This window comes from Poecilia formosa, unplaced genomic scaffold (genome assembly GCF_000485575.1).
Source record: "Poecilia formosa unplaced genomic scaffold, Poecilia_formosa-5.1.2 Scaffold227, whole genome shotgun sequence".
Taxonomy (NCBI): Eukaryota; Metazoa; Chordata; class Actinopteri; order Cyprinodontiformes; family Poeciliidae; genus Poecilia; species Poecilia formosa.
Genome location: NW_006800166.1, coordinates 214,067 through 241,948, shown reverse-complemented (window position 1 = coordinate 241,948; position 27,882 = coordinate 214,067). Strand labels below are relative to the sequence as shown.

The 27,882-nt window shown below is 39.3% G+C and overlaps 1 protein-coding gene and 1 long non-coding RNA gene across 11 annotated transcripts in view; both read right to left on the bottom strand.

Annotated features, from left to right (window-relative positions):
* Positions 1-236: 236 nt before the first annotated feature.
* LOC107838231 (uncharacterized) lies at positions 237-604 on the bottom strand. The gene is made up of 2 exons (XR_001664299.1): positions 535-604; positions 237-293 (listed from the first exon to the last, which is right to left on the bottom strand). It is a non-coding gene; the product is annotated as an uncharacterized LOC107838231 (long non-coding RNA).
* Positions 605-2,197: 1,593 nt separating this feature from the next.
* fgfr3 (fibroblast growth factor receptor 3) overlaps positions 2,198-27,882 on the bottom strand; it is a 78,348-nt gene continuing 52,663 nt past the window's right edge. For 2 of the 10 annotated variants that reach the window (XM_007568585.2, XM_016679935.1), the window contains exons 6-18: positions 27,556-27,679; positions 25,854-26,044; positions 19,029-19,173; positions 18,384-18,565; positions 15,066-15,211; positions 14,791-14,912; positions 14,595-14,705; positions 14,324-14,514; positions 13,097-13,219; positions 12,296-12,366; positions 8,026-8,163; positions 7,804-7,909; positions 2,198-6,931 (exon numbers count right to left, since the gene is read on the bottom strand). In XM_007568585.2, coding sequence (XP_007568647.1) covers positions 6,767-6,931; positions 7,804-7,909; positions 8,026-8,163; positions 12,296-12,366; positions 13,097-13,219; positions 14,324-14,514; positions 14,595-14,705; positions 14,791-14,912; positions 15,066-15,211; positions 18,384-18,565; positions 19,029-19,173; positions 25,854-26,044; positions 27,556-27,679 — 1,815 coding nt within the window. In that variant the 3' untranslated portion in view covers positions 2,198-6,766. Of the gene's footprint in view, positions 6,932-7,803; positions 7,910-8,025; positions 8,164-12,295; positions 12,367-13,096; positions 13,220-14,323; positions 14,515-14,594; positions 14,706-14,790; positions 14,913-15,065; positions 15,215-18,383; positions 18,566-19,028; positions 19,174-21,096; positions 21,242-25,853; positions 26,045-27,555; positions 27,680-27,882 lie in introns of all 10 variants that reach the window. The other 8 variants (XM_007568587.2, XM_007568592.2, XM_007568584.2 and 5 more) reach the window with 7 other exon arrangements.

Here is a 27,882-nt window from a genome sequence, read left to right as displayed (position 1 = left end):
ATCTTCTCGTCACCTCCCTGCACTTCAGCCCCACAGCAGCGCGGAACAACGTTGTCTACATTTTCTTCCAAATTCAACAAAAGTGAACAAAAAATAAATAAATCTCCTCACAAAAATCATAACAGGCTAAAAACAAGAGGAGAAAAACGCCACCTGGTGGCCACAACAACACAGTGCAGTGAGACAGAGTTAAATAAACAGAAATAAAAAGTATAACTTAAAATAAAAACACATACCTGGGGGAGAAGAGTAAAAACAAATGAATCTTCTCGTCACCTCCCTGCACTTCAGCCCTAAACATAGAAATAAAAAGTGTTCAAACGACCTATGCTGGACCGGCAGACTGCGGGACATATTCGCGCCAAAAGAAAAATGACAATAAAACTGTCCAATAAACCCACAATGATGGTCAAAACTGCAAAATAACAGACTAACAAACAATAATAAACAAAATAAGCTAGAGACCTCAACATAAACAACAACATCTATACAGAAAACAAACATATCGCAGCAGCGAACTTTCCTCTGACTTACCCAGAGCAGCGCGGAACAACGCTGAAGAAAAAGGGGGAAGCGGAGGAGCTACGGAAGCCCAGGAGACACAAATGAGGTAGAGCGCAGAAAGGCGACCCCAGCAGGCAAAAACAACAAAACAACAATTCAAAATAACTGAATAAGATAAAATTCACAAATTCTCAATATAGAATTAATTATAAATATTCATTTAAAAAAGTACATCTGTAATTCTGTTACACTTGTAAAAAGTGGTCGCTGTAAATCCGCCATTACACTGAGGGCTGCAAGTCATTATGATTGACGGCTTCTATCCATCGCCGCCATCTTTCCTCCTTAAAGCTTATTAATAAAATGACAAGTTCGGTTTTTATCCATGTCTGTTTGTGCAGCCGACCGCGCAGCAACTTATGACCTTTTTTTTAAAGTGAAATGAACCAGATAAAAGCGACATTAGGCTACCACAGCTGTTGATTTTACAGGAGCACATAGATTGTTGACGTCCGTCATGGCGGAGCGGGTGGAGTCGCGTGCAAAGGGTCAATATAAAAATAGACAAAGAGCTGCGTGACAACTGACATTAAACAGTCAAAAAACAAACTTCAAGAATCCGACTTTCAATTTTCCTCTTCCATCCTCTCCTGATTATTATGTGGCTGAACACAACAGAGGATGAATAAATCAGTGAGAGCAGAGATCACAGAGCTCTGCTGAAAATCTGGGCTTTGTTTGTCCAAAAGGAATGAAAAACTGTTTATTTTTTAAGCATTTATAGTAAAAAAAAAAAAAAAAAGCAACCAACTCTGCCACATAAGAGGCTCGTGGCAGAAAATGATGTTTTTCATAAAGGGAGTGTTTGGAGTTTGTAAGTGTGGCTCTGTGGAGAAGCTATGAGCAATGAATATCTTACCCGACCTGACCTGATTCTGTTTGACTTTTTTTTTCAAACAGAAAAATGTGCTGCAGCCTCTGTGATACAGTGGCAAAAAAAAGAAATTACAAGATTGTTCCTATTTGTAGATCAAAAAATATTTACCTTCATTAGGTATTAGTTTTCTGTTAAACTCATATAAAGCATATTTTGGGTCATGTTAATTGACACATTTAGAGACCAGAAAAGGTGGGAGCTCCTACTGATGATGCCTTTCATGTCAAAATAAGACGTCAGTTCAATTCAGTTTATTTATATAGCACCAATTCACAACACGTCATGTCAAGGCACTTTACAAAAAAGTTGATTCGATCCAATATGACCTCCTGACCAAACGTTCTCATATGAATAATGGTTTAGGAAAGAATGGAAATGTTACTGACCCAACACTCATAGAGCAAAACACTTGTAAGTTGGACTTAATGCTCTTGTGGCGCCCCCTGTTGGAGCAGGGGCCAAAGCTGCTGCTTAGTTCACTTGTACTTCTGGCTGGCTGCAGTTTATGAAACAGTTTGCATGAATTACTATATTGTTTAAAACATTTGGAAACAGTCTGACGTGTTTTAGACATCAAGAGAGTTCACACAGTTAAGATATTTACTGCTGGTAACTCTGAAGAGAACACTTCTTGAAAAAGACTTCAGCAATGAAGTTTAAACAATTCTTATTAAATATTTGACTGACTTTTGATGGGAGCATCCCTATTTAAAAGGATTAAAGTAATTCTCCAGAATGAATGTTGTGACAACGAGACAGAGGGAAATATTCTTTTAATTTCATTTTAATGCAGAGAAAACAACATAAGTCACAAAAAGTACCTTTGATATGTAATGAAATGCATTTATTTCCAATTCTGCTGCATAAATAAAACTATGTACTTGGAGTCAGTTCTAATGTTAGTAAGCTATGTCAATTCATTTCCATTAAACAAACAAAACAAAACAAAATATATATATATATATAAAAATCACAACAGAAAAGGAAGTGAGGCATGTCTTTAAATTTGCTACCAGAACAGAAAAAAAAATAAATTTCAAAAGAGATCTAACAAAGAGAAGAAGGGCATTCAAAGATAAAATAATAATAAAAAAACAAAACAAATGAAACTAAACCAGAAGGAAAGCTTTTTAAGGACTGAACAAAGTTCCAACTCTACATCACAATTCTCTTCTTCTGGCTCTTAAAAACAGAGAAGCAAACAGCTCTGAATAAAATACTCTCACCATAGGGAAAGCTTTTACCCAACATGGAAGAATAAATAAGAACAAAACACCACTTGTTTCATTATATCCATCCGTTCTTTACAGAAGTGCTTTTTTGTATGTTTGGCTCACTTAATATTAATAACATTAGTGAACAAACCAGGTCGATTAGCCCTAGAATGCATCCTTTAAGATCTACATTTTTTCAAACATTTTAATTTTTTTTTAAACACATTTATACATTCATAATGTGATGAAAAAAAAGTCAATCAATCCCCTTTTGCTAAATCATGTAATCGAGGCACGACTGTGATAACACAAAAAGCATCTCCTATAAGAGCTTTCACTGAACTAGTTTTTTTTTTTCCTGACAGAATTTTGGTGCCAATAGCAAAAAAAACAACAAAAAACAATCAGAACAATTTGGACATTGTAGCAAAATTACAGTCTCCAATTTGTATTTTAAGTTCTTCAAATATTAAAACTACTTAAGGAAGTACTGGCGCTGACTTGTCGGTGACTCCAGCTGGTTTCTGATTGCACAGTAACCGGTTCCACTTAGCAGCGAGTAAATCTGCGAACCCTTCAATGCCACGTAAAAGTCCTTTCCCGTCTGTGACTTTGCAAACGTTTCAGACTGAATGCTTTTTAACTTTATTGAGGGATCAGTTAGAAAAAAATAAAAAACAAAAACAAAACAAAAACGAGAAAGAAAGCCTCACTATTAAGAAAACCCATTTTGTAATTCTCGTCCTAATACTTCTGGCCACCTACATTCACCGGCGCAGGATTTGGTTCAGAGATCGGATAAAGTCAGGCTTTTAAGACTAAATTTGGCACTTTTTGCAACACAATCGAAGGACATACACAAAACATATGTTTGATTTTACTGCTGTGTGGTCTGAGTCACACAACAAGCCTTCATTTCATTCAGTAATAACACTATAGAGAGGCAATAAAATGGGCAGTTTTTGCTCAATCAACTAGAAAACCCACCCATTTATTTACCCCTTAAGCTAAACCTTTACCTGTGAGCATTAGCAGCGTTGACCTTATGACCTTTGAATGTTCTGTGAATAAAACCCTGCGAGGCACATTTTAAATTAAAAATAGATTTATGACATTGCACTCACTGGAACGTGGATGCTTTTATGTAATGGTTAGCTACTGCAAAATATTTAAGAGCTTTGACTGTATCCTATCAGGACTACACTGAATGAAAACCCTTTTCTGGTTATTGCTGTAAAACCTGCAGGAAACAGAATTATACAACCCATGTCAGTCACTGTATTTGAGTAAACTACGTAGAACGTCAACAGTTAAGTCTAATCTGAAGTAAAGAAGGAGTAGTGTGGCCAGAGGTTAGCTGAAAGCTAGCCCTGTTAGCTAAACAGGGTTAGCTAAACTTATTTAACTAACCCTTAAAAAGATAAACAAAGTCATTTATTTCTTTTAGAGATGCACCGATCGTCTAGTGACCGGTACCGACAGTGCTTTCATCACGTTTTTTTATTTGAAGTGTTGCCTTGGAAGAAGGTTTATGGACCTGCAAAATTCAACAAAAGTGTTTATGCTAGCTTGAGGTGGTTTTCTGGCTTTTCCATACAAAAGTTAACACAAAAAAGGGAGAGGGAAACACATTTGCCAAATAAGTTCTGATGAAGCTCGACTGGTTCATTTTTTACACTTTTTAGTAATTTTTTTAACGCATATCAATCTGAGCTAAACAAGGTCCTTATGTAACAAAAGCCATAAAAACCAATTTTAGACGTTAAAACTTCCACTTTTAGACCAACTGCACATCAGTTTTTGTTTTATAATTGTTCATAGCTCTTAAATTGTGATTTGGCAGGTCAGGGTTATGAAACAAAACAGGACTGGAAATTGGGCCAAAACATTCTGATCGGTGCATCTCTAATTTCTTTGTCCTTTAAAAACAGATTGAGGTTCTCAGAAGGCTCTTGTGATTCACAGCTTGGAGTAAAAAGAAAGCACGCCTGCTGTAAATGTTAAAGTTTTCCATAGTGTACGTATGTTGGGTTTTCAGAGCGTTTTTAAGGCCTAGTTCACATGTAGCCAGATATTTTGGAAAACAAAAGCATTTCCAAAGCGTTTTGGCCTTCCATCCACACATGAACTCGGTTTCATATCACCAAAAGCAATTCTAAGAACTCAGACCAGATCAGATTTGACAAGACAAGAAATATTTGTGTGTGCATATGGGAAAACGGAAATTTGGGGTTCCGTTACAGACTGCGATAAATAATGTGCTAAAATATCCACATATTTGTTCTGACATGATTCACAATTGACATCAACTTTAAAACTAGTACAACCTACAAATTTGGCAATACAATTGAACGTCCTGATACCACGTTTAATTCCAAACAGGAAGTAGTGGTCGTTTTGAAGCATTCTGATTGGCTGATACAGGTCTTAGCTTTGTGCTACGCTGCCCCCTATGGGTTCGGCATGTTGAAACAAACTTTCAGTAGCGTATTTGTGGAGGTTCTTGTGGATGAAAACTTTTCTGAAAACGATCCCGATCGTACGATATTTTTTTAATTGGTTTTCATAAAACACCCGGCTACGTGTGGACAAGGTGCAAGCTTGAACAAACCCTAAAACTCTGATCACATCTTTGTTTAATAAATAACTTGATGGAATCTGCCGTGAGTATATTTGCAAGGTCAGATTTACGTACTTTTTAAAGTCATATTCATGCTTTAAAACTGTAGGATTGACAGAAGGTGCACTTTATTTTGAGAATGACGGTCTGTGTGAAAGGTCTCTGTGATGCGCTGCTATTTCTTGCCCAGCAAGAGTTCATCATTCTTTCCTTAGTGCAAATGCCAACATGTGAAACCAGAAGTAGAACTCAGCAGAACCCAGCAGCACCTCCAGGTGGCGCTCCGGAGTCACAGGTCAACTCCGGCTGTCGCACTACACTCGCTCTCAGAAACGTCGTCTCCTGCCATACATTCTCATTTCTCTGTTTCAGACAGTAAACAAACTAACAAAAAAAAAGGTGGATTAAAAAAAAAAAAAACATCTGCCAGTTTGTGACAAAATCATTTCTGCTGCAAAATAAGTTACAAAAAGTCAAAATAAAAATCTTTGTGTACAGTACTAAAATACCTAAACCTAGAAGTTTTCAAACTTAAGAATCGCATGTTAAGTCTATAAATACCTTTACAAATATACATGTTAATTATTCAAATAAAACTTTTTTCTGCAACACCCCAAAAAAAAATTCAATGTTTTCAACGCATAGACAGTGTCTTCCATCCTCAAATAAACTTTTTTTTTAAATGTATTTTTTTTCTGTTTTTGTCTTTTACATACATGGCTGTGGGCAGCGATATGATACATATTTGCATTTATATATTTACAATAAATCACTTTCTAGATATAGAAAAAAAGAAACAAAACGTCCTCCAAGTGGCGCTGTTCTTATTACTGAAAGGCCCTGAAATCTGCCTCACGTCACCAGGAATTTTGTTCAGAGACGATAAAAAAAACAAAAACAAAAAACAAAAAAAACAGTTCTTAAGATGAAAAAAAAAAACAAAAAACATTAACACTGAGGAAACCTGCTGCAGCTGGAAGTCTTCGCCTCTCAGAGCTTCTCCTCTGAGTTCTGCTGGAAACTTCTTCCTGGATTCTGTTCATGAGGGAGCATTCTTGTTGTGATTTGCGCAGATCTAGAGGAGATAGATCTGCACCACTACTTGGTCGCCTTCAAAATGCCCGTCACGTCCTCCGCGTACGATTTCTGAATTCAGTCCTAGGAGGTTTAAATCCCAGGAGGCACGGAATGGTTTCACCACACGACCGTTTGTAGCAAAAGACTGGCCAGAGTATAAAAATAGAATTTCATTCCTGAAAAGAACGCAAACAGCCAAAAAAACTAAACAAAAACAAAAACAAAAAAATCCTTCAATGTTCAAAGTGTCTGTTGGGGGGAAATCGTAGGAGAAAAGCCTGGAGAGTTTAAGACGAGCTGCAGGAGTATTGCGGGAAGTCTTAATTTCCATAATCTTGAGGAGTCTTGATTCGCTGAGAGGTGATTATTTGTCACAGAGTGTGAGCGGGGGTCATGACCTCCGCGGCCGGGCTCTTATGTCCGTATGACGGCGTTGCTGGGAGGCTGTTTGGGAAGACAGGGCTCGTCGGGCAGCGAGTCGTGGGCGAACACGGAGTCGTCTCCGGAGGAGCAGGTGCTGTTGGAGTCCTGGCAGGTCGGGGAGTACTGCTCGAACGGCACCGACAGGTCCAGGTACTCCTGTCAGAGGAAGGGTCAAAGGTTACCTGTGGTCAGCTGTCTCCTCTGAGCTCACATGAATACAGGAAAATCACATTCTGCATCGAGAGGACCGCTCAGATTTCAACACATCCGAATTCCATTCACCGTGTTTCCACTGAACATAAAATTGCTCAAGTTGAAATGATGAAAATAAATTGAAAAACATCAATTGAAAAACAAACAAACATGTTTTTGAATAAGATGTTTTTACACTTGGGTGAGGTGGCTTTTCAGCTGTGTGAAAACAGATGTATTTTGCAAAAGCAGCAATGTTTTCACATCACGAGTCACATGATCATCAGTCGGCTGTTACTACTGGAAGAAACGACAAACAGGAAGTAGCAGGAGGATGATGGTGTGTTTTTTTTTGGCCAATGTGCAACGGTATTTTTTGTTTCATCCAACAGTTTGAACACATTTGAAGCATTTTTAAGCCAATATAACAACAGCGTATGGGAAACAATTAGGGTCACTAACTCTGTCCTTCATGTCAAAACCTTAATCTAAGAATTCTGATGGGTTTTCTCAGAACTGAATGCATGAAAGAATGTGAAAATCCATCTTGTTACAGAAAGTTAGTTCTCCTCCTTCACATCTCACATCTCTGTACCCAAGGATGGTGGATCCCAGTTTGCTACCTGCTTTAATGCCTGGATTCTGAGATTAAACTGGGAATTCTGAAAAAATAGTTGAAATTCAGAAAAAAACAAACAAACAAACAAAAAAAACAAACAAACAAAAAAACAAACAAACAAAAAACAAAAACAAAATTGGGATATAGAGATAGGGGTCATAACTCAACATTACCACCGTTTATCATGAAGAGAAATAAAGCCAACATTCTGACTCACATCAGTGGAGGTCATGGACAGAATCCGGTCCAGGTCTTCCACCAGCTGTCTGAAGGTGGGCCTCTGAGACGGGATGGCGTGCCAGCACTCCCTCATGATCATGTACCTGAAAGGTCAAAGGTCAAAGCCACCCACCCCCATTACTCTGCAGCCAATCAAGTCAAGTTACCCAAAACGCAAACATCCATTGGTCTGGACTAAACGAGGGTTCGGTTCACTCACAGCTCATGTGTGCAGTTGGCAGGTTTGTCCATCCGGTGTCCTTCTTTCAACAGCTTGAAGAGTTCCTCCACTGGGATCCCCGGGTACGGCGACCCTCCCAGGGTGAAGATCTCCCATAACAAAACCCCGTAAGACCACCTGAACAAAAACACACAGACAAAAACAAAACACTGATCAGAGGATGTGTATCGGAGCCAGGCGTGGACAGGCGGAAATATTTTCTATCAAATTCTCTTCCAGCTGTATATGTTACAAAGTAATGCAGCGCTACCCCTCCCCCACCTGTTGCTGTCAAGCTTCCTCACAGACATGACATGAATTCAGCTGTTAGGAAATATGTCAGCTCATGAAATGCATGAAACACGACAAACCAAAAGGGAAACAAGATAGAAATAAGTATTAGTTATTCATATCTCAAGTTTTACTTATTGGACCAAAACCAACGTGTTAAAAATAGATGAACAATGGTAATGCTGTACACTGTTAGCAGAAATAGTCAAAGCTCACAAAGAAAAAAGCTTTTCTTTCTCCGTATGTTTCAGGGAGACAATTAATAATCCTAAATAATCATAACTCGGTTAAATCAGCTTGGTACATTTGTGAATGCAAAAAAAAAAAAAAAGGAATCAAACAAACAAACAGATCAGGAACATAAAACCAAAGATAGTTTGAGTTTGTCTTGTTCTCCAGCCGGACGCCAACACAGATAAACTGCTAGTTACAGAAATAAAATCATCCTCTAGTAAAGTGAGAATACAGCAGGTTCAAGTTTTCCTCTAAAGTCGTCTGTATATAAAATACTAATCTGTAAAAACTCATTAAGTCAGTGATCTAGTAGCTGACATTACAGATATCACTCAGTGAAAATGGGTCGTTTTCCAGCTGTGAACTGATCTACATTTCTACCCAGTTTTCTGCCATATATATTTTTTAATATGCTATATTATCTTATTCTAAAAGAGAATCAGAGACTTCCTACCAGGAACCAACCCTGACCTGGACTCTACTGTGAACAGGAGAGTGTGTATTGACAGCCTGAACATTTCCATCCCAGCTGCAGTCCAAACCAAGCCATCATCTCACTTCCTTTCTCTCTCTGTGGCAGTGGCTTCAGAAAACTGCTGGTTCACTCCCAAATGGTTAAAAAAAACAAAACAAAACAAAAAAACAGAAGGGGGGCATCACATAATGGGCAGTCAATTAACCGGGTGTAGCATTGTTGAGCGGTTCATCCTGTGAATCACAATAAGACCCCCTCCTCACTTTAATCTAATTATCTACGCTCCGATCTGCAGGGTGGAGAACGGCCGAGCCGACTGGTCCACCTCCTGAATGAACAAAACATTCAGAAAATGGCTTCGACTGACCCCATCTGCGGGCCTGATCTCATTCTTCTCTTAATTTTCGTTCATTTCTTCAGTTTCAGTCGAATTTTAAAACCGCTGCCACATTCAAAAAGCTGCAGTGCTTGTTTTTTTTATTTTCAATGTGTTCCAGTTGGAATCAGTCAAAATTGTCAGGGCAAGAAGTCAGGACTGGAAAAGTTCCTCTCTAGATCCATATTCAACAGCTGCATTTCGACTGACCATGAATTACCATAAACAGCAATTTAGATAAAAGGTTTTTGAACTAGAATGATTTGGTTTTTCAGTTGTATCAAAATTTGTCTATTTCGCAAAACTGGGATGGAAACTTTTTTCACAACAAACAAGTCACATGATCAACAGCTGGATGTGACTGCTGGCGGAAATGTTGAAGACGACAGAATGATGATGCATTATGTCTTTCAATTATCGCGTAGAAAAACATATTCTGCTGTTATTTTAATTGGTGGTGTTATTTAAGTGTCTTATTGTGTCTAATTGTGTTTGCCATTAAAATGTTGACAAAGTTTTGTAATGGAAATGTAGCTACTGACATCCACAGGAAAAATGAACTTAATGTTTACAAATAGAACGTAATTATTTTAATTTCATATGCTTTGCAGATTGTGTCAAAAAAGTTTGCCAATTTTTAAATTTTCTTTTAATGAATTTTAGGAAATGTTTTCAGTCAGCGGCTTAAAACCAATAACAATGCAGGGATAAAATCATGGACCTCCTTTAAAGTATGTGGATATGGGGGACGTCTGCGATAGCTGCTACATGTTAGCACTGAGATGCTATTTTAGCCTTGAATACTGATAGGCTAACTCCTTTTAGATCAACTTGAACATGACCATAGTACAGCATCCAATCAGATTATTTTGGAGGCAGAAATTAAATGAACCCCAATGGGCAAAGAGAATCAGCTTTGTTGTCCGTCGCCGTTAGCTGAAGTTGCTTGTGTGTCAGATTTACAGCCGTATCAGAAACACAGGAATAGAGAAGTTCCGCTTTGAACTTCTGTATGTAGAAAACAAGAAAAAGCGAGTAATTGAATTTAAATTTGTTTATAATGAATTAAAATTAATGTGTTAAAGTCTTGATTTTTCTTTCTGGGAATCAGCAGGTGGAAGCTTCACAAACACTGGAGATCAGAAATCAGCCACAAATCTTCAACTGACGGATCTCCAAGTAAAATAATTACTTTCATGGGACTAATAGTGGGAAGAGCTTCCCAAGGATTAAACATCTTTATCTTGACTTAAAGTCTTACATTTATTCAAACTCATATAAAACATCCTGCTGAGACTGCACAGCAGTAAAAACTAAAATATGACTAAACATTTTGCAACTGTGATCATGCCGATCATTTGTTCTTTACAGTTTGGAGTTTTTGACAGCTTAATTTGAATGTTTAGAACCGTGGCCCTATCAGACCGAAAGCCAAACAGTGGAAGGCCCTCCGCGGTGTGAAGAGGATAAACTGGCTCAGAGTGACTACTGTATAAAGGCAGGCGAAGATTTGGAGTCTGTAATCCAGACCTGCTGAAATAACAGAGCAGGCCGGTTCTCCCCTCGGCCCGTTCCCAGTCTGCAGTGATCACACGGCCCCGCAGCGCTGACAGGGGCCCCTGTTTGGCTTGGACGGCTGTGCTGGGGACACAGCGTCTGGCTGTGGATGGCTGGGGGGAAGGCTGCTGGAGCTACTGCAAGATACATCTCCTTGGTGACCTCCCCGTCTGACAGGCCGCCGGCTTTAGATCAGAGGTGACGCAAACGCAGCCGGACGGGGAGAAAGGTGTGTATCTCTGAGAAAAACACACAACCTGAGGGAACACCTTGGCTTTCTAATCTCGACGTTTTTGATTGAGCCTCATAAAATAACAACATCAACCATAGAATTGCACAGCTTGAAAATACAAAAGTATTGCTTAATGGAAATACAGCAAATTTATTTTTGCTCTAGCACGAGGTAGTTTTTCATCTGTATTGAAATGGATGCATTTTTCAGAACTGAAATGGAAACTACTTATTCACGTCACATGAGTCACATGATCAACAACCAGATGTTGTTACTGGAGGAAATGATGGAGACGACGATAGAAAGTAGTTGGAGGATGATGGCGCAGCAAGTTTTTTTAATGACTTATCGTCTGAACTAACTTATTCACGTGAGATTTTAATAGTGTTTCTTATTTACTGGAAACTCCGCACTGCAAAATTGTGTCATGAGTCACATGAGCAACAGCCGGATGTTGCTACTGGTGGAAACGACAAAGAAGACGACAGGTAGTGGTAGGAGGATGATTGTTTGTTTTTGATTTTTTCAGACAAAGTGCATTTTGCTCCGGCAGAAATCTCACAGCATCACAGTTCATAAAACATAAACATTCCAACATGTTTAATCCACAACACTTCTGGAAAATCAGCGGCTACAATTTTCCCAAAACCCAGCATACATAGCCGCTCCTAAATATAAGGAACTGGTCGTCTCAATCCGTTTACATCCGTCGCTGTCATGATTTTTAATGATTTATTGCATGAACAAGCTCATTCACGTGTGATTTTAATTTAATTTGTTATTTAGTAGAAACACTGTAATTGCAAAATTGTGTATTTTTGACATAAGCAGCACATCGACTAAGATTTGCACACATGGAAACGGAGCTAACAAAATGCTGGGACTCCAGCGTCGTTTTGGTCAGTTAGGAACAAACTCCACCAGAAAAGATTCCCAACTGAGGGCTGGTTGACAGCATACTGGAGATATTTGGCACGGGAACCCATCGGTTTAAGTCCTGCGCTTGACGCTAACATGCTCAGTCACCACATTTCAACAGCCGCATTCCTCCCCTGTACACATCAGCGGACAGCCGCCATGAGATAGTCAGCTTGCGGAAACTCACACGTCGCTCTGGTGCGTGTAGACCCGGTCGAACAGAGCCTCCGGAGCCATCCATTTCACGGGCAGACGACCCTGGAGCAAAACAAGTACAACAGAAACGCTTTGGTCAGCAGAACCTTTCTGTACGGATCAGACAGGAAAAACGCAACGCTATCACACAATGTTTAACCATCTCCTGCCTCCGCTGCGCGCTCCATCACAGCCAGAGCAGCACAGTGGAGACATTCAGCAGCTCATATTTAGATTCAGACTGGAGTGATTTGCTGGTTTTCAAAAAATGTTATTTTAATTCTTCATCTTAAAGTGATTTTTTTTATATATGCAATCACAAACCTTCATAATACTGTGAGGATTATTTGTGCATAATATCGTGGATGCACCGATTGCAGTTCTCTACAATCACCAACCTTTACAAAGCATGACCTGCTGATTTTGGCTGATACCAATTTTTTTTTGTCTGAAAAAATTGCTAAGTTGCAAATTAGGGCAACTATTGTCGAAAAAATCAATGGATAAGATGGATTTCACGTGAAATTATTGGACCATCTGGTCCAATTTATTGATGCCCCCTACAAAATAGTAAAGTAGTGGAAGGAATGTTTCTTTCTACAAATAGACAAAAACATACATGCAGAAATGAGTATAAGGTACTAAATGAAATGAGGCCCAACATGAAATATCTCAGATTTATTGCTGCAATTAAATAAAAAAACCAAACACGCGACATAAATGCACGTTTTCCTTGCTGTCCTGAGATTACCCCCCGACATTTCAGACAAAGTATCGATGTCATGAAACTCACATTTGTGGTCTTTTTGTAGTAGTCTATGTTGTGCACGTCTCTGGCGAGACCGAAGTCGGCTATTTTCATGACGTTGTCCTCCGTCACCAGAACGTTTCTGGCTGCCAGATCTCTGTGGATACACTGCAAGGGGAAAATATGACAAACTCAGGTTAGCTTTACATACAGGCACGTGGATAACAAAAACATTTTTGTTGCAAGATGACCAAGCAGTACGAATTTAAATGGAGAAGAAATAAGTTTTTCCATTTCCTGAAAAATTCAGGTTTTGGGAATATGAGATTTCTGTTTGACAGCAAAAACTTTAGAGTTTTCCACTCTGGTCTGTCATGAAGAGATTGGAGTTAATCTTAGAGTTAAGGTAAAGATCAACATGTGCAAATTGCTAATATAAGGCAACGTTCACACAGCAGATCTCGACGCTAAGCTCGGACTTTTTTTTGTTGAAATCTGGTGTTTATGCTACTAATTGAATGTGACTGCAGTCAGATTTCTGTGTGAACGGTTTACGACCAACATGTGTAGAAGAAGGTAGACATCACACAGCAGAGCGTCATTTACAGGAGTAATAACTTCAAGTTCATAACTCTAATTTTCAGCCATTGTTTATGTCTGGATTTGCCGCTTCTGGATTTTTCTGGTGCCGAGTTTTGACGCATGTCTCACATCAGTGACATAACGGTCGGATAAAATGCGACGTGACTGTCCTAACTACAGAAAACTCCCGAATAATTTTCCAAATTACTATGGAAGTGGGACAATCTGGACTTTTTCATGGTGAAAAAGATCCGCATCAGGTTGTTCAGTCTGCCGTGAAAAAGCTGGATATGGGTCTGCTGTGTGAACCAAGTCTAAGATACTGAAAACTGTTTAAAACGTCAAGTCGAAATCACTCTTCCTTCATTTTCAGTAACACAATGTTTTACAGCCAAACCAGAAAAGAACATTTTATTTTTTAAAAAAAATGCAAATAAATTGAAGCTGAAAGTTAAAATCTTGGTAACAAATCTCTGATCGGTGCAACTTTACTTCCTGCCTTTAACAGAAAATGCTGCATTATTAAAAGTCTAAACCTTTTCCTGGTAATTATCTAAAACAATTTAAATTGTAATCACTTCATTGCTATAAAACAAAAACGTATACATTTACAAAAGAAGATATAGAATGTATCTTTTTATCTGTGTGTCTGTCTCTATCCTTGTGTATTTAGGCTTTAGGAGATGTGACCTTCTGTGAAGCCAGGTACTCCATGCCTCGGGCGACCTGATAGGCACAGGACACCAGGTCTTTAAAGGTGAGCTGCTCATCAGGGATTTTGCAGGTGTCAAAGGAATAATCCATGCCAGGAGGACGGCGCGCCCTGAGGTACTCCCTCAGGTTCCCTTTGGAGGCGTACTCCACCAGGACGTACAGAGGACCTGGTGGGACAGAGAGCATTGCTTTAAAGATTCATTTTGATTCTCCTTTCATCTTCTCTTCCTCCGTCTCTGAGGCTCACCGTCCTGTGTGCACGCTCCCAGCAGGTTGATGATGTTTTTGTGTTTGCCTATCATCTTCATCATCTCCATCTCTGACACCAAGTCTGACAGATCTTTATCTGTTGCATCGTCTGAGGGGGAAAAGGCAAAGCCAAATCAGAAACCGTGCTGATTTCTTTGGGATTATCAAAAGAGGGAGAATGTAATTTGGGTAACCTTTCAGCATCTTCACAGCGACGGTGAGAGGCTTGTTGGGCTTCTCCTTGTCGATGCCGACTGCCTCTGCCATGACCACCTGACCGAAGCAGCCCTCTCCCAGAGGTTTACCCAGGGTCAACCTAAAAACAAAAACGCTTTTAATCTTTAGACTCTCCACTACGGCGGGTTTTAGGTAAACTGATTTTGAGGTTGTAACATGACAAAATATCAAGAAGTTCACAGGGTCTGAATATCCTCATGGTCACAGTTTGTGCCGACTGCTCCTCTCTTACCTTGTGCGAGGAAACTCCCATTTGGGGTCAGAGGGCAGCTCCAGCTCTGAGACGTTGGCCAGCATGGGCCCGTCGCTGGACGACAGCCGAGCGATCCGAACCAGAGGCGTGTTGGAGTTCATGGAGGAGTTAGAATCCAAGGAAACCTGCTTGGGTGCAAAGAAAAAATTATTTGTTATAGTCTCTGAAAACAACATGGTGAAATCTGCTTTACAAGGAGACAGACGGAAAGGAGAAATACTATATTGTTCACTTTGGATCAAACTAGATTTGTTAAAGAAACAGAAATTATTAATCTCGTAAACCAATGACATGACAGCTGAGACTACAAATGCCATCCTCAGAGGAGTAATACTTCCTTTGTAAATTTTAGATACTCGAGTATTGCCTATATTAAAAAGAATCCCTAAACTTTGAATTCAGTGAATTAGATATGGGCCTTTAAGTTTTATATAAAGTGCAATGCAAAACATGTATTCATAAAAAAAAGAAGAAAGTCTGGGCCTCCCAAATAAATTGGCGCCCTGGGCTACTGCCCCTATCAGCACATTCTAAAGCCTGGCCCAGACTGCTGGACATGACTTTTGCAGCCTGAGGTTGTGTGCAGGATGAAGCCGTGGCTGAAAGGGTTTGGAGCCTGGACATCCATCTATCAGTGACCTCCAGCTCCAGGTCCATGGTTCTGCCTCTGAGTGAGGGAGGCGGGGGGCTCCACATCCTCCCACCATCTATCTACCCGCAGGGCGGAGCCCGGGGCCCACTCCTGCTTTTTTGATGGATATGTTGGTGTGAGTCTGCTCGTTCTGCCTCTCTAGCCCTGCAACACCAAGTCTACTTACAACAAGTCATGACTGTAAGAAAATGAGGAGTATGAAGTTAAGCCGAAAAAAAAAAAAATAAAAATCTCCAACCCCAATTTGAAAAGCATAAAAGTAATATCTGACAGAACATGCCTGGGGGTTTACAAGAGATTTACTTTGAGTTATGAAAGAGAGAGGAGAAAACTGGGAGATTAGCCTCCCAAAATTGAAGCAGAGATTATAGAAAAATGCAATAAGAACTTTCCCTCCGCTACCTTATAAGACCATGAAGGTGGAAAAAATTAGAGCAGAATTACAGGCTGCTATATGAGGATGTACTGGACTCCAGCAAGACTTAATTATGTCCCCAAAAGACAATGGTTACAGCTAAACACTCGGCTTTGTTGTTTTCCACGAACTGATTCGTGACGTCCAAGCTTGTGCTTCTAGAAGTATGCAACCTTTCAATTACAAAGCCGGACGGCTGGACCCAAAACAGCCTCAGAGTCGCTTTCCCCAGCAAACAGAGTCCAGCAGGTAAACGAAGCAGTCAGATTGGGTGTTTATATGAGTAGAAACGTTCAGATTTTAAACGTTCTCTTGAATTCATGAATAGAGAATAAACAACCAAGTTAAATCTGCCAAAAAAATGAAATAATTTCAAGGCTACTCTTCGTTCCACCTTGTTTTGAGCCAGTTACTCTCATATCAACCAAAATGTTAAAAGAGTTGCTGCAAATTTGAACTCCATCTTGTTTTCTAAGCAACTCCAGCAGAAAAAGGCAAAAAAAAAAAAAAAAAGAGAGAAAAGGCTCGTCCAACTGCAGGTTGTGGTGAAGCAGCTGCTCCACTTTGTGTTTCTCTAAACAGTTGAGTGTGAGAGGGAGAGAGTGTGTTGTTACACTCACAGTGAAATCTAAAACTGACACTGACAGTCGGAGGAGGGCATAAATATCCCTGCACTGAATCTGCTCCAAGATAAATGTGAACACATGTCAGCAGAGTGATGCCTTACAGTATCCCAGCAGGACAAGGGGAAGATCCATGACAGACAGGTGTGTGATGCCCCGCTCACTTCATTTGTGCCCTATGTAGGATTTTGTACTTTGACTTTTTCACATTTTGTCACTTGTGATGAACCGATATGAAAATTAGTGATGATATCATTCAATATTATCATTTATATCAGACAAGTTTTATTTGTTGGACCAGTACTAATGCGTTAAAAAATGACTAACAGCCAATACTAATGTTGTTGCCGATGCATTTTGCTACATGACGATGCATCATCACATTACAAACCCAAAACTATTTATTTGGGTTTTTATGCGATACACCAAAATAAAGTAAAATAGAGCATCCATCCGAATGCCATGGCGAATATTGAGCAAACTTTTAAAATGTCACATGGAAGAAGAAAATTAGCCATGTCTCCATCTACCTGTTTGGAGCAAATCAACCAGGCTACAACAAAGGGTAATTTTGTCAGATGTTGATGTTATGCATGGCTACAAAATCAGGAAGTCGCGGTTGCAACTAGCATGGACCACACATCTCTGAACAATGGAGAGAGGTTTTCAGGAATGTGTTGCCATTGGAGAAGTTGTCATTGTTCTGTCATGTCAGCTAGCATCGGCGATGTAACATGCTGTCTGGAGACGTAGAGAAAGAATGGAAATTCTTATGATTATAACAGAGGGAACAGCGAGACAAATGTTGGTTACGTCAAAACTTATTCAGTAAATGTGTTTCCTTCTCTTCTTTAGTGCGCCAACTATTTTAGAAAAGTGAAAAACTACCTCAAGCTAGTGTAAAGACTTCTGTGCAAAATTGGAGAAGTTATTTTGAATTTTGTTCTCACCTTTTCTAATGTGGTACTTCAAAATGTGCAGAAAAACATTGATTGTCTTTGTGTAATTAACTCGGTTTTGAGGCTAAAAGATTGCATGTTTAAAACTTGATCAGATATGTTCCATACAGAGCGGAGACTGGACTTTTATCTTACGCTTTTATCATACCAAAGAAACTGGTTTTGACATTTTGTAAGAAAAAAACCATTAGTTCCATCTGTCAAATGACAGCTGGAGGAAATGGTAAGGTCTTATTCATAAGCAAATTGAAGCAAATCAATAAGACTAGGCAACCACTTCAACAAATATTGGGAACTAATTGAAGATGGTTTGACTTGATTGTTGGTGAGGTAATATTACCGTTTGTCAAGAAACAAATAACTGTTATTATTTATGGGTATCAGATTAAATGTGGTGGAACATACATGAATGCCATGTGTTTACCTTTTATTTGATGTCATAGAATCTCAATGAATGAATACTTTTGCAAGTTGCCATGAACTGAATCTGGACTGAATTCTGCTGGAGTTGGAAAGTTTTTCTTCCCCCTCCACTTCATTTTCACCCTGATTATCCGGATCAAATCGGGTCAGCTGGGTGTTTTAGCACCCAAACCGACAGGAGAGAAAAGGAAGGGAAAGCATTGTGCAAATCTTGTATCTACTTTCTGTTACCTGTCTCTTGAGGGGGAACTTGGACAGTTTCTGCACAGGCGGCGTGGGGAGAGTCTTCTGCGTGGTCATCCTCATGCGGCAGAGGAAGACAATGACCACGGCGAAGACGAAGAGCACGCAGCCCGTCAGGTAGATGAGGATGTCGGCGTAGTAGTCATCTTTGCCCGAGTTCACTGCTTCCGAAGTGAGGAGGCCGAGAAACATCAAAGGCACAGTTTAGCTTTTTATTAGCAGCACAAACACACCAGAAACTTATTTCTGCGCAATAAAGACACATGGATCACTTTAATTTCAGAGCTGCAGCAAGTAATTGTAGCCGTTTCCAAAAATGGAGGCAATTAGAGTTTTTGACATCAAGCATAAGGGATGTTTTACACTGTCTCTTAGCCTTAAGATGTCTGAACAGATGATTTAAAGTGATCAAAGAGCAGCAGAGGCGTTTAATTTCATGCCTCATCGTTTCAAATGAAGACATAATAACACGTGCTAAACAAATTCAAATTGCTGGTAATGATCCACTAAAATGCGCAGTAATCAGATTTACAGACACTGCACCGTATGAATACTTCTGTATGAGAGGAAGATGAAAGAGACGAACAAGAATCAACAAGAGAGGCTGTGTGGTGAAGAGGAATATACCTGGAAGCACCGTCAGCCAAGCGGAGTGGTAAGCAAAGCCGATAGAGTTCCCCGCCAGACAAGTGTACTCGCCCGCATCCTCAAAAGTTACATTGGTCAAGAAGAGAACCTCTAGCTCCTTATCTGTTGTGTTAATACCGGCCGTCTGTGGGGGAAGGAGAGGGGAACAGAGATGGAGCAGAAGGATGGAGAGAGGAGATTCCATGAGCCCAAAAAGTTTTATTAAAGTAAACACCAAACACCTGAAGAAGAGCAGAGGGCCGAGGAGTCAGCTTTGCCACCACCAACAGCTGAAAATACCAAAAAGCACCGTTACCCAGCTGTGCTTATCTCAACAGAATGAATGCTTTTCTTTAATGTGTGTGTGTGTGTGTGTGTGTGTATGTGGGGGGTAATGCCAACTTTAAATTAGAAAGACATTTGAAGAAATGTGCATTTCACAGCATCATTTATTTCTATAAGGCAGTGGTGGGCACACTTCCACTAATGCGCTAGTAACAGAGCTAATTTTACTTTTGGCGCTTTAGCTAACTTTGAAAACATTTAGTGCCCTTAGCATTCCCTAAATTAAAGTGCTAATTTGCTTGGCTGTTTAGTAAACATTTAGTTGAATAAAGTTTGACATTTATGTTGTAGTTTTGGTCAATGGCACACATTGTGAGAATCAACATGGTTGAATTTAGCTCATTAGCATTAGTTTCCGCTACATACTGTGTTGGTATAGCACTTTAGCGCTAGCAGAACTAATATTTATGATTAGTGTTTTAGGGTTAGCGCAACTAACTTTTTAATTTGCGCTGCCCACCACTGGTGTAAGGTAAAGGTGGAAGTATCTGTGACCAGCTGACAACAAAACATTTAACGTGATAAATTTAACAGGATAAAGTTGTAATAGCGGCTTGTGATTTTAAACTGAGCCACTGAAAATGCTCTCATTGTCCATTCCCCATTCTGCCAGGACTATAGCTGCATAGAAATCCCCAAATTTGCAACCACATTTCATTGATATATATGAAATATATTTAATATTGTTAAATTTGAAGCAATTATAACAATCATCACTGAAAGGACAATTCAAGTTTTCTGAAGTGCATGAAGGTTATACATCTTACCTGCTGTGAGATAACCTTCTGTGGTTTCATTTTGTACAAATTCAGACACATTTTTTTAACCTTTAAAAGTGTGTTTTGAACAGATGTTTGCATGTTTATTTACTGAAAATAGAAACTAGAGGAGGTTTGTCCCCATTTATCTGACTTCTAACTTACTACACTGTTCCCATGGGGACATATGGTGGTAGCAGCATCATTCTGTGGGGTCCAAGCAACTTGTCTATTAAGTAAGAACTACAGGCAGAAAATGCTGTTTTACAACGATAATCAGTCGTGTACCACCTCCTACCTCTACTCTGTTTTACTGTCTCAATTTATGTTCAGATATGTATAAGTAAATCAATTTTGTGTTTTTTTTTTTAAATAAAACTTCTCAATAATAATCTTGAAAACTTAGTTTGATACACTGCGCTTTTAGCAAACAGCATTATGAGTACATAAATAAATAAAAACACTTCAATTATGATTTTTCCTACTTTGACTAATGCTACAGCAACAAGGAGCAGTCAAAAGTGCCTCAGTAATGAGCGCCGCTATCACAGCCCCATGCTGCATACTCTGATATAAAGGCCATTAATATTGCGGGAGAATGCCCTCCATGGGAAATCAATAGCAATCTTTGTGTTTGAGGGAGGCTTGGTCAGTGAGGTTTTAGATTTATGGCACATTTGTGTGTGAGAGTGAGACTTTTGAAGCCATGGCAGCAATTAAGAACGCAATGTTGTGTCTGCTATTGATCAGGGTCAACATGGCGCTCAGAGTTAAAATGAATGATAGCTACTCACTAGCAAGATGTGATTACTTGAACCCAGTAGAGGAATGCGTGTGTGTGTGTTTGTGTGTGTGTGTTTGTCCTATTAGCAAGTCAAGCAGACCCACAACCAAGAGGAACCCTGCAGGCAGCGGAGAGCGTCAGACGCGGTGAAGGCGGTTCCTGCTAGCAGCTCAGTATTTACCTGGTTTGTGCACCATTAGCCAGAAAGCTTTTTCCGACATGCCTACAAAGTTTGAGGCACGACACCAGTACTTCCCGGCGTCTTTCTCTGTCACGTTTGACAGTTTCAGAATACTTCGAGCCACGGTGTGTTTACTGACATTACTCTGCGAAGGGAAAATTGAGAGGCACAGTGAGGCCTTGGAAAGTCTTGGAAGAACATAGTAGCTGCGTTTCCATTGACCATATAATTGTGCAATTTGACATGTCGAAAATAAAATGTCGCTTGGTGGAAACAGGTTAATTTGGGAAAAAAACAACTATTTTTTCAATAAAATGTTTTGGTGGAAGGATGAGGTGGTTATTTATTTCACAAAACATTTTTCTCCATCACACGAGTCACAACAACTGAATGTTGCCACTGGCGCAAAGTACGAAGAAGATGATGGCAGGAAGTCGTTGGTTTTAAATGTTTTTATGAACTGTGATTTTAAAAGACTAATACAATCAACTAACTTAATTCACATGTGAGTTCCATAGCATTTCTTATTTAATGGAAACACTGCAATTATGAAATAGCATTTTTTCGAAGTCTGTGAAGCCTTCAGTAGCTGCGTTTGCCTCAACCACAAAATTACACAAACTGAAATTATGAAAATAAATTTACTTAGTGGAAATGCTGCAAATTAGACAAAAACTCATTTTTCAATAAAAAGTTTTGGCAAACAGTGAGATGGTTTTCAGTCGAAATTGGTTTACTTAGCAAAACTGCAATGGAAACACTTTTTTCTGCATCACAAGAGTCACATAATCAACAACTGGATGTTGCCACTGGCAAAAACCACAAAGAAGATGATGACAGGAAGCAGTTGGAGGATGATGGCACTGAATGTTTTTTAATGACTTACTAAGTGAACAAACTTATTCACATGTGATTTTAATTGTGCTTCTTACTTAATGGTAACAACCCAATTGCGAAACTGTGTTTTTTTTTTGGACAAAGTTTTGCATACATTTCTAATGGAAACGCAGCTACTGTAAAAAAAACAACAACAAAAAAACAGCAGCAGCTCAAGAAAATCTCATGTTTTCTATTCATATATGAGCTGAGTTGACTGTACAGTAGAAATAAAAGTGCATTTCACTTGCAGTCTTAAGAACTGACGTGTGAACATCTCTGGTGTTAAATCTCTTATGCATCTGTGAATGCATACCAACTACTAGCTGCCCAGATGGGCCTAAATTATTAAACAGCACATAAAAGGAAAGCAAATCAGATTTTAATGTAGCTAAATGAACATCCAGTGTTTGACTCCTCTTTTTCGCCTCGATGTTAAGTCTTTTTCCAGGCACCAAAGATCAATTCTCCCCCCCCCCAAAAAAAAAAAAAAGAACAACAACAACAACAAAAAACAAACAGTGAAAGAGACACTCCTCCCACCTCGAGCTGTGTTTAAATGCCACACATGAGAGAGAGCATATCATGTCTGAATGAGCTGTGGTGAGTCCTCACTGAGAGGCACACACAAGTTTCTGTAAATACTGTTTCAATTATACGGCGGTCGAAAATAGAGCCTGGAGCCTCAGTCTGGGCCGACGGAGCCGTTCCCCCCCACTCCTCCTCCCCTTCACACTCCGTCTCTCTGCCCATTCATCTCCCCATTTCATCTTGTTTTTTTTAAATTAAAGTCATCGGTTTTTCACACACTCTCCCAGAGTCTGCTGGATGCTTTATATCCAACATGTCTTACACTGCATTTTTTTTCTATTAAAATTTAAAACAATTAAGTTGCTGTGCTAAAACGGACGGTGAAAGAGCTGGTTAGCTGCAATCATGGTTGAATAAAGGGAGGATAAAAAGACCAGGTGGGATAAGCAGCTTGCTAAATAAATCCAGAATCCAAAGCGCCTAACAGCTATTAGTGGATATTTATTCTATGCATTTGTTTTCATACCAAAATCAAAATAGCATTAAGACATACAATGCTCCTAACTGTAATAAATAATTTCAGCTGCTTTAGGAATAATTGTTGCTGTTCTGTTTTAAATGATAGCAATGAAATCATGGTACAAGTCTTTGCTTAAAATTACAAAAATTAGTTTTAATACAATGAAAGAATATCATTTTTAACCAATTTCATCCTGTGAGAACACGTAAAATGCAAAAGTGAAGCATAAAAATAAAAGAAAAAGAAAAAGGAAAAAGAAAGAAAAAAAAGTGCAACAATTGCATTTTTCTGGCCGATCCCCATTAGCGACATTTAAAACATCTGACCTCTGAACACCGATTTTGGCTGATTTTTTTGTCTGAAATGTTGCTAAAGTTGCTGAACTGGTAACAGTAGGGTGACTATTAACTTTTCTTTCACATAGAACGTACTCCTCCATCATTTCTTGTTTTCTTAAACCTCCAGTCGGTTGTAGCAGACGGTGTCTTTTACTGAGCCGGGTTCTGGTTCTGCTGGAGGTTTCTTCCTGTTGAAGGGGAGGTTTTCCTCTCTACTGTTGCCACATGCTCAGCATGAGGGATTGCTGAAAAGTCAACAACCCAACACAAGCGATTGTTTACTGTCGCTACATCTTCAGCAATGAGTGAATGTGGAAAGTTTTATTTGAAAAATAAACTGAATTTACTGTACTAATAAATGATGTTTTTTTGTAAAGCGTCTCGAGACGACATTTTTTGAGAATCGTCGCTATGCAAATAAACTGAATTGAATTGATAAAATTTCACCCCGTCTCTGTCTTGTAAAAAATCCCCCCATAATTAGTGTTTTGGCGACCTGTTGTGCTGTTATGACAAATTCCTTAGAGGAATTGTAGGTGAGACAATTTTTTTTGACACATAAGCAGGACAATAGATGACTGCAGCCGAAGAAAGTCTTTCCGTCTTTAATGTTGCTGTTTTTCTTTTTTCGTGTCGTTGCAGAAAGATGTATGAAGACAGATCCAGGGAAAACAGCCCCGTGACCTTCCTTCCCTCTTATTCCTTCCTTCCATTCTCTGTTTCTATCTCCAACTCTTTGGTCTTAATACCCCTTTTTTGCCTCCTTTTTTTTCTCACACAAGCCTTCATCTAACCCCGGCACTCTGTCACACGTTCTCTCTCTCTCTCCCTGCTGACTTTGCCCTTCCTTCGGTTCCCCCACTCATTTTTTCCATGGCTTTTTTTGGGTGCCTCTTTGCTCTCTCATTCTCTCCTCCTCCTCAAACCACGCGACGCAGCACATCTGACGGCAGCGGCGGTTAGCTGAGCCCGTCTCCCTCCCTGCGTTTGCCGCCACCACAGCAGTTAACTTAGTCCAAACCAGATGTTTGTTTTTATTCCTTCTCTCCAGAGGGACAAGAAAAGAAAAAAAAAAAGCTTGAGGGTGCAAAAGCCCTGTTGGTTTGCGATGGGAGTATTCCCCTCGTCAACCAGAAAACATAAAAAAAAAAAAAAAAAAAAAAAAAAAAAAAAAAAAAAAAAAAAAAAAAAAAAAAACAATGTTAATGGTGGATTCCAGGTGAAGTTGCTTCTTTCAGTAGCTGTGTTTTCATTAAACATAAAAATTGTCCAACTTGAAAGTAGGAAATCACATTTGATTAATGAAAACATGGCAATTTTGACAAAATGTATGTTTTTGTTAAAAAAAATTTTGATGCTATGATGAAATGTTTTTTTTTTGGGCATATCAAAATTGGATTACTTCACAAAACTGCAATGGAAACTTTTTTCAGATGTTACAACTGGTGGAAACGTCGAAGAAAACATCAGGAAGTAGCATGAGGATCATAGTTTGTTTTTGGGGGTTTTTCTCACAGTATCACAGTTCATAAAAAGTTGTGTGTCATTCCAACTTGGGCTGATTTGTTGGCGCCGATTTCCATCATTTTGGGAGATCGGTGATCGGACTACACTTACATGTGAAGCCGATCTTATCCACTATTTTATCAGTTAACTATAGTCACTGTTACCAACTCAGCAACTTTCGTGCTATATTTAGCAGCATTTCAGACAAAAAACATTGATAAACATGATGTCGGTCATCGGCAGGTCTGGCTTTTTAAAGATCAGTAATCCACTATTGGCCAGAAAACTGTAATCGGTACAGCCCTAATTACAACGTGTTCAGTTCATAGCTCTTCTGTAAAATGGCTGACAAGAATTTCCCCAAAACGCTGCATACGTAGCCGCTCCTACGTATAAGAGGCTTTGTCACTGCAACGCCTGAATGAGACCCCAACATCTCCTCTGATGGCTGAATTATGAGCATCTCATGTAGCCGTCATGATTTTTAATTAAATTTATTCACATGATTTTAATTTAATTCCTTATCAATGGATTCACTGCAATTGCAAAATTGTTTATATTTCCAACATCAGCAGAATATAGACAAGGATCTGCACACATTTGTAATGGAGACACAGCTAGTGATGAATTTATTTCATGGGTAGAAAACTCTTCCAAAATAGCAACAAGATGCTTCATCACACGCCACGCTCGCAGTGAGAGCAGAAATCTGCTTTGATTTGCAGTGATATCATTAGCTTAATGGCTCTTCACTTCCACACGCTCCAGTGTGTTGTAACGATGCTTCACCATTCGAGAAACGAGCTCTTCAATTAAGAGCGGTGAAGGAAGCCCCGTGGCCCCCGCCGGCCCGCCCTTCTGCAAAGGCTCATTAAACACGACATTTAGGAAAGATTAACTACGTGTAAAATTATCTCGCGCTGAGCCTGGCTCCAGGCTGGCTCATTAAGACGTAAACCCACCACGGTGTGTGGCTCCAAACCCACCTTCAGGACGTTGACATAGGGGGCGCCGTCAGGGCCGTAGCGGCTGCCGTTCACCTCGATGTGCTTGAGCCACTGGATGTGCGGCTGGGCGTCGCTGTAAACCTTACAGTGGAACTCCACGTCGCTGCCCACCACCACAGTCTGATTGGCTGGCAGGCCCGCCTGGAGGATCGGCCGGTGGGGCGAGCGCTCTGAGGGAAGCATAGACAGTAAGGCTTTTTAAAACCAGATCAGACAGACAAATTATTCCCTGAATATTTATGTGAGATGCTGCAATTTAAAATGAATTCTGAGAGCAACAGGAAAGCAGTGAAACGCAGACGAAGCAGAAGTGGAATGAGCTCTCTTGTTAGAACTAGCTCATAACCTGGCCGCAGAATTTTAAAGGACTTGTAAATGTTTAAGCGAAAGCTTTGTTTAGGCCAGTAAACAAGACTGTAAGCATGAAAAAGACATGAGCAATTTTGTCTAGTTTAATAGACAGCAAAACAGGTCTGAGTTTAGAAACATTCCTCACACTGTAAACGTCAAAGTAAGATGAATTTTACAAGTTCCAAAAACTGAACATGTTGGACATACAGATAAAATACAGGCTTATTGAGGGTTAAACAGGACAAAATGTGTAAAAAAACAAAAAAAAACAAAAAAAAACTTTATTAAACGTACAATGAAATAAATAAATGTTTTTACTAAATATTTTAATCATTTATTTACTGTAAAATGAATTTAAGAAATATCTCATTAAATCATTAAACCTAAAATTTAGGAAAAAATTGTTAGCATAAAAAAAATTATAGGAACAAAATAAAACATGCAAACTATCTAGTTAGATAATTTAATAATGTCATTGTTCCTGTTCCTGCAGAGTTACCGTGAAGTCATTTTATCTATGAAACTCCTCCATAAAATCAAGGGGCAGTGCTGTGGGCGGGGCCAACACTGATCTGCTGAACTCCGCTAGCTTAGTGTAATTTTAATGGAAGATTTCCATGACATTTTACAGTTAGACGACATAGAAGCAGGAGATGGCCATTCAGACTACCTGGAGGATGAAGCTGAAGTTCTACTCACCCAACATCAATGTGAAATCATGCAGCCATTTCTACTCCCTCTGTTAGAAGATCCGGCAAAAAACTACAGTAAATTAAGCTAGCTGCGTTCAGCAGGTCAGTGTTAACCCTGCCCCGCAGTTTCAATGGGCAACTCTGACAGATAAAATTATTTCATGGAGCAGGAGTTATATAATTACATATATATTTAATTATTTGTGTGCATCAGCTATAAGTTAATATTTTAATGATTTAATTACATATTTAATAAATTAATTTATATTAATTAAATTGAATATTTAATTAAATGTTTATTTACTTCATATTACTTTACCTAATAATGTACTTATTGATTTTATATTGCTGCTAATGATTTAGTGATTTTTTTTTAAATTTTGTCCCTTTTATCTCTCCGTGTCAGCTTAGTTCATATTGCTGTAGGTGGAGCAGCGATTTCTGTTTCAGTTTTACTGCAACTTTAATAACTGTCAACACAAGAGGCTCACTTTTCAAACTGCTGTTGCTTACAAACACGCACAACTGAATATCATCGGCATAAAACGTAATAAAAAGACTGAATAACGGCAGCTGAAAGTGAGCGACAGAAGGATAACCTTTAGCTTTTACAAGTTAAAGTGAAAGTAAATGCTTACCTAAAACGTCCAACTGGTAGGTGTGACTGATGGTGCCGTACTTGTTCTGCACCACGCAGGTGTAGTTTCCCCGATCCGACGGCACGGCGCTTTCCATCACCAAACTCCACTGCTGGTGTCTCAGCTGAAGACAGAAGGAATGCGTCATTAGTACCAGGACTGTCACGATAAACATTCCTGGATGATGAATTGTGCCAGTAATTATTGCGATACAGGATAATATTGTTTTGAGGTAATTTTCAAAGATAAGGATGTAATAATGCAAGTGTGCCCTCCTAAAGACCGATAAACTCTAATTTCACACTGGAACTGGAAGATATTTTAATT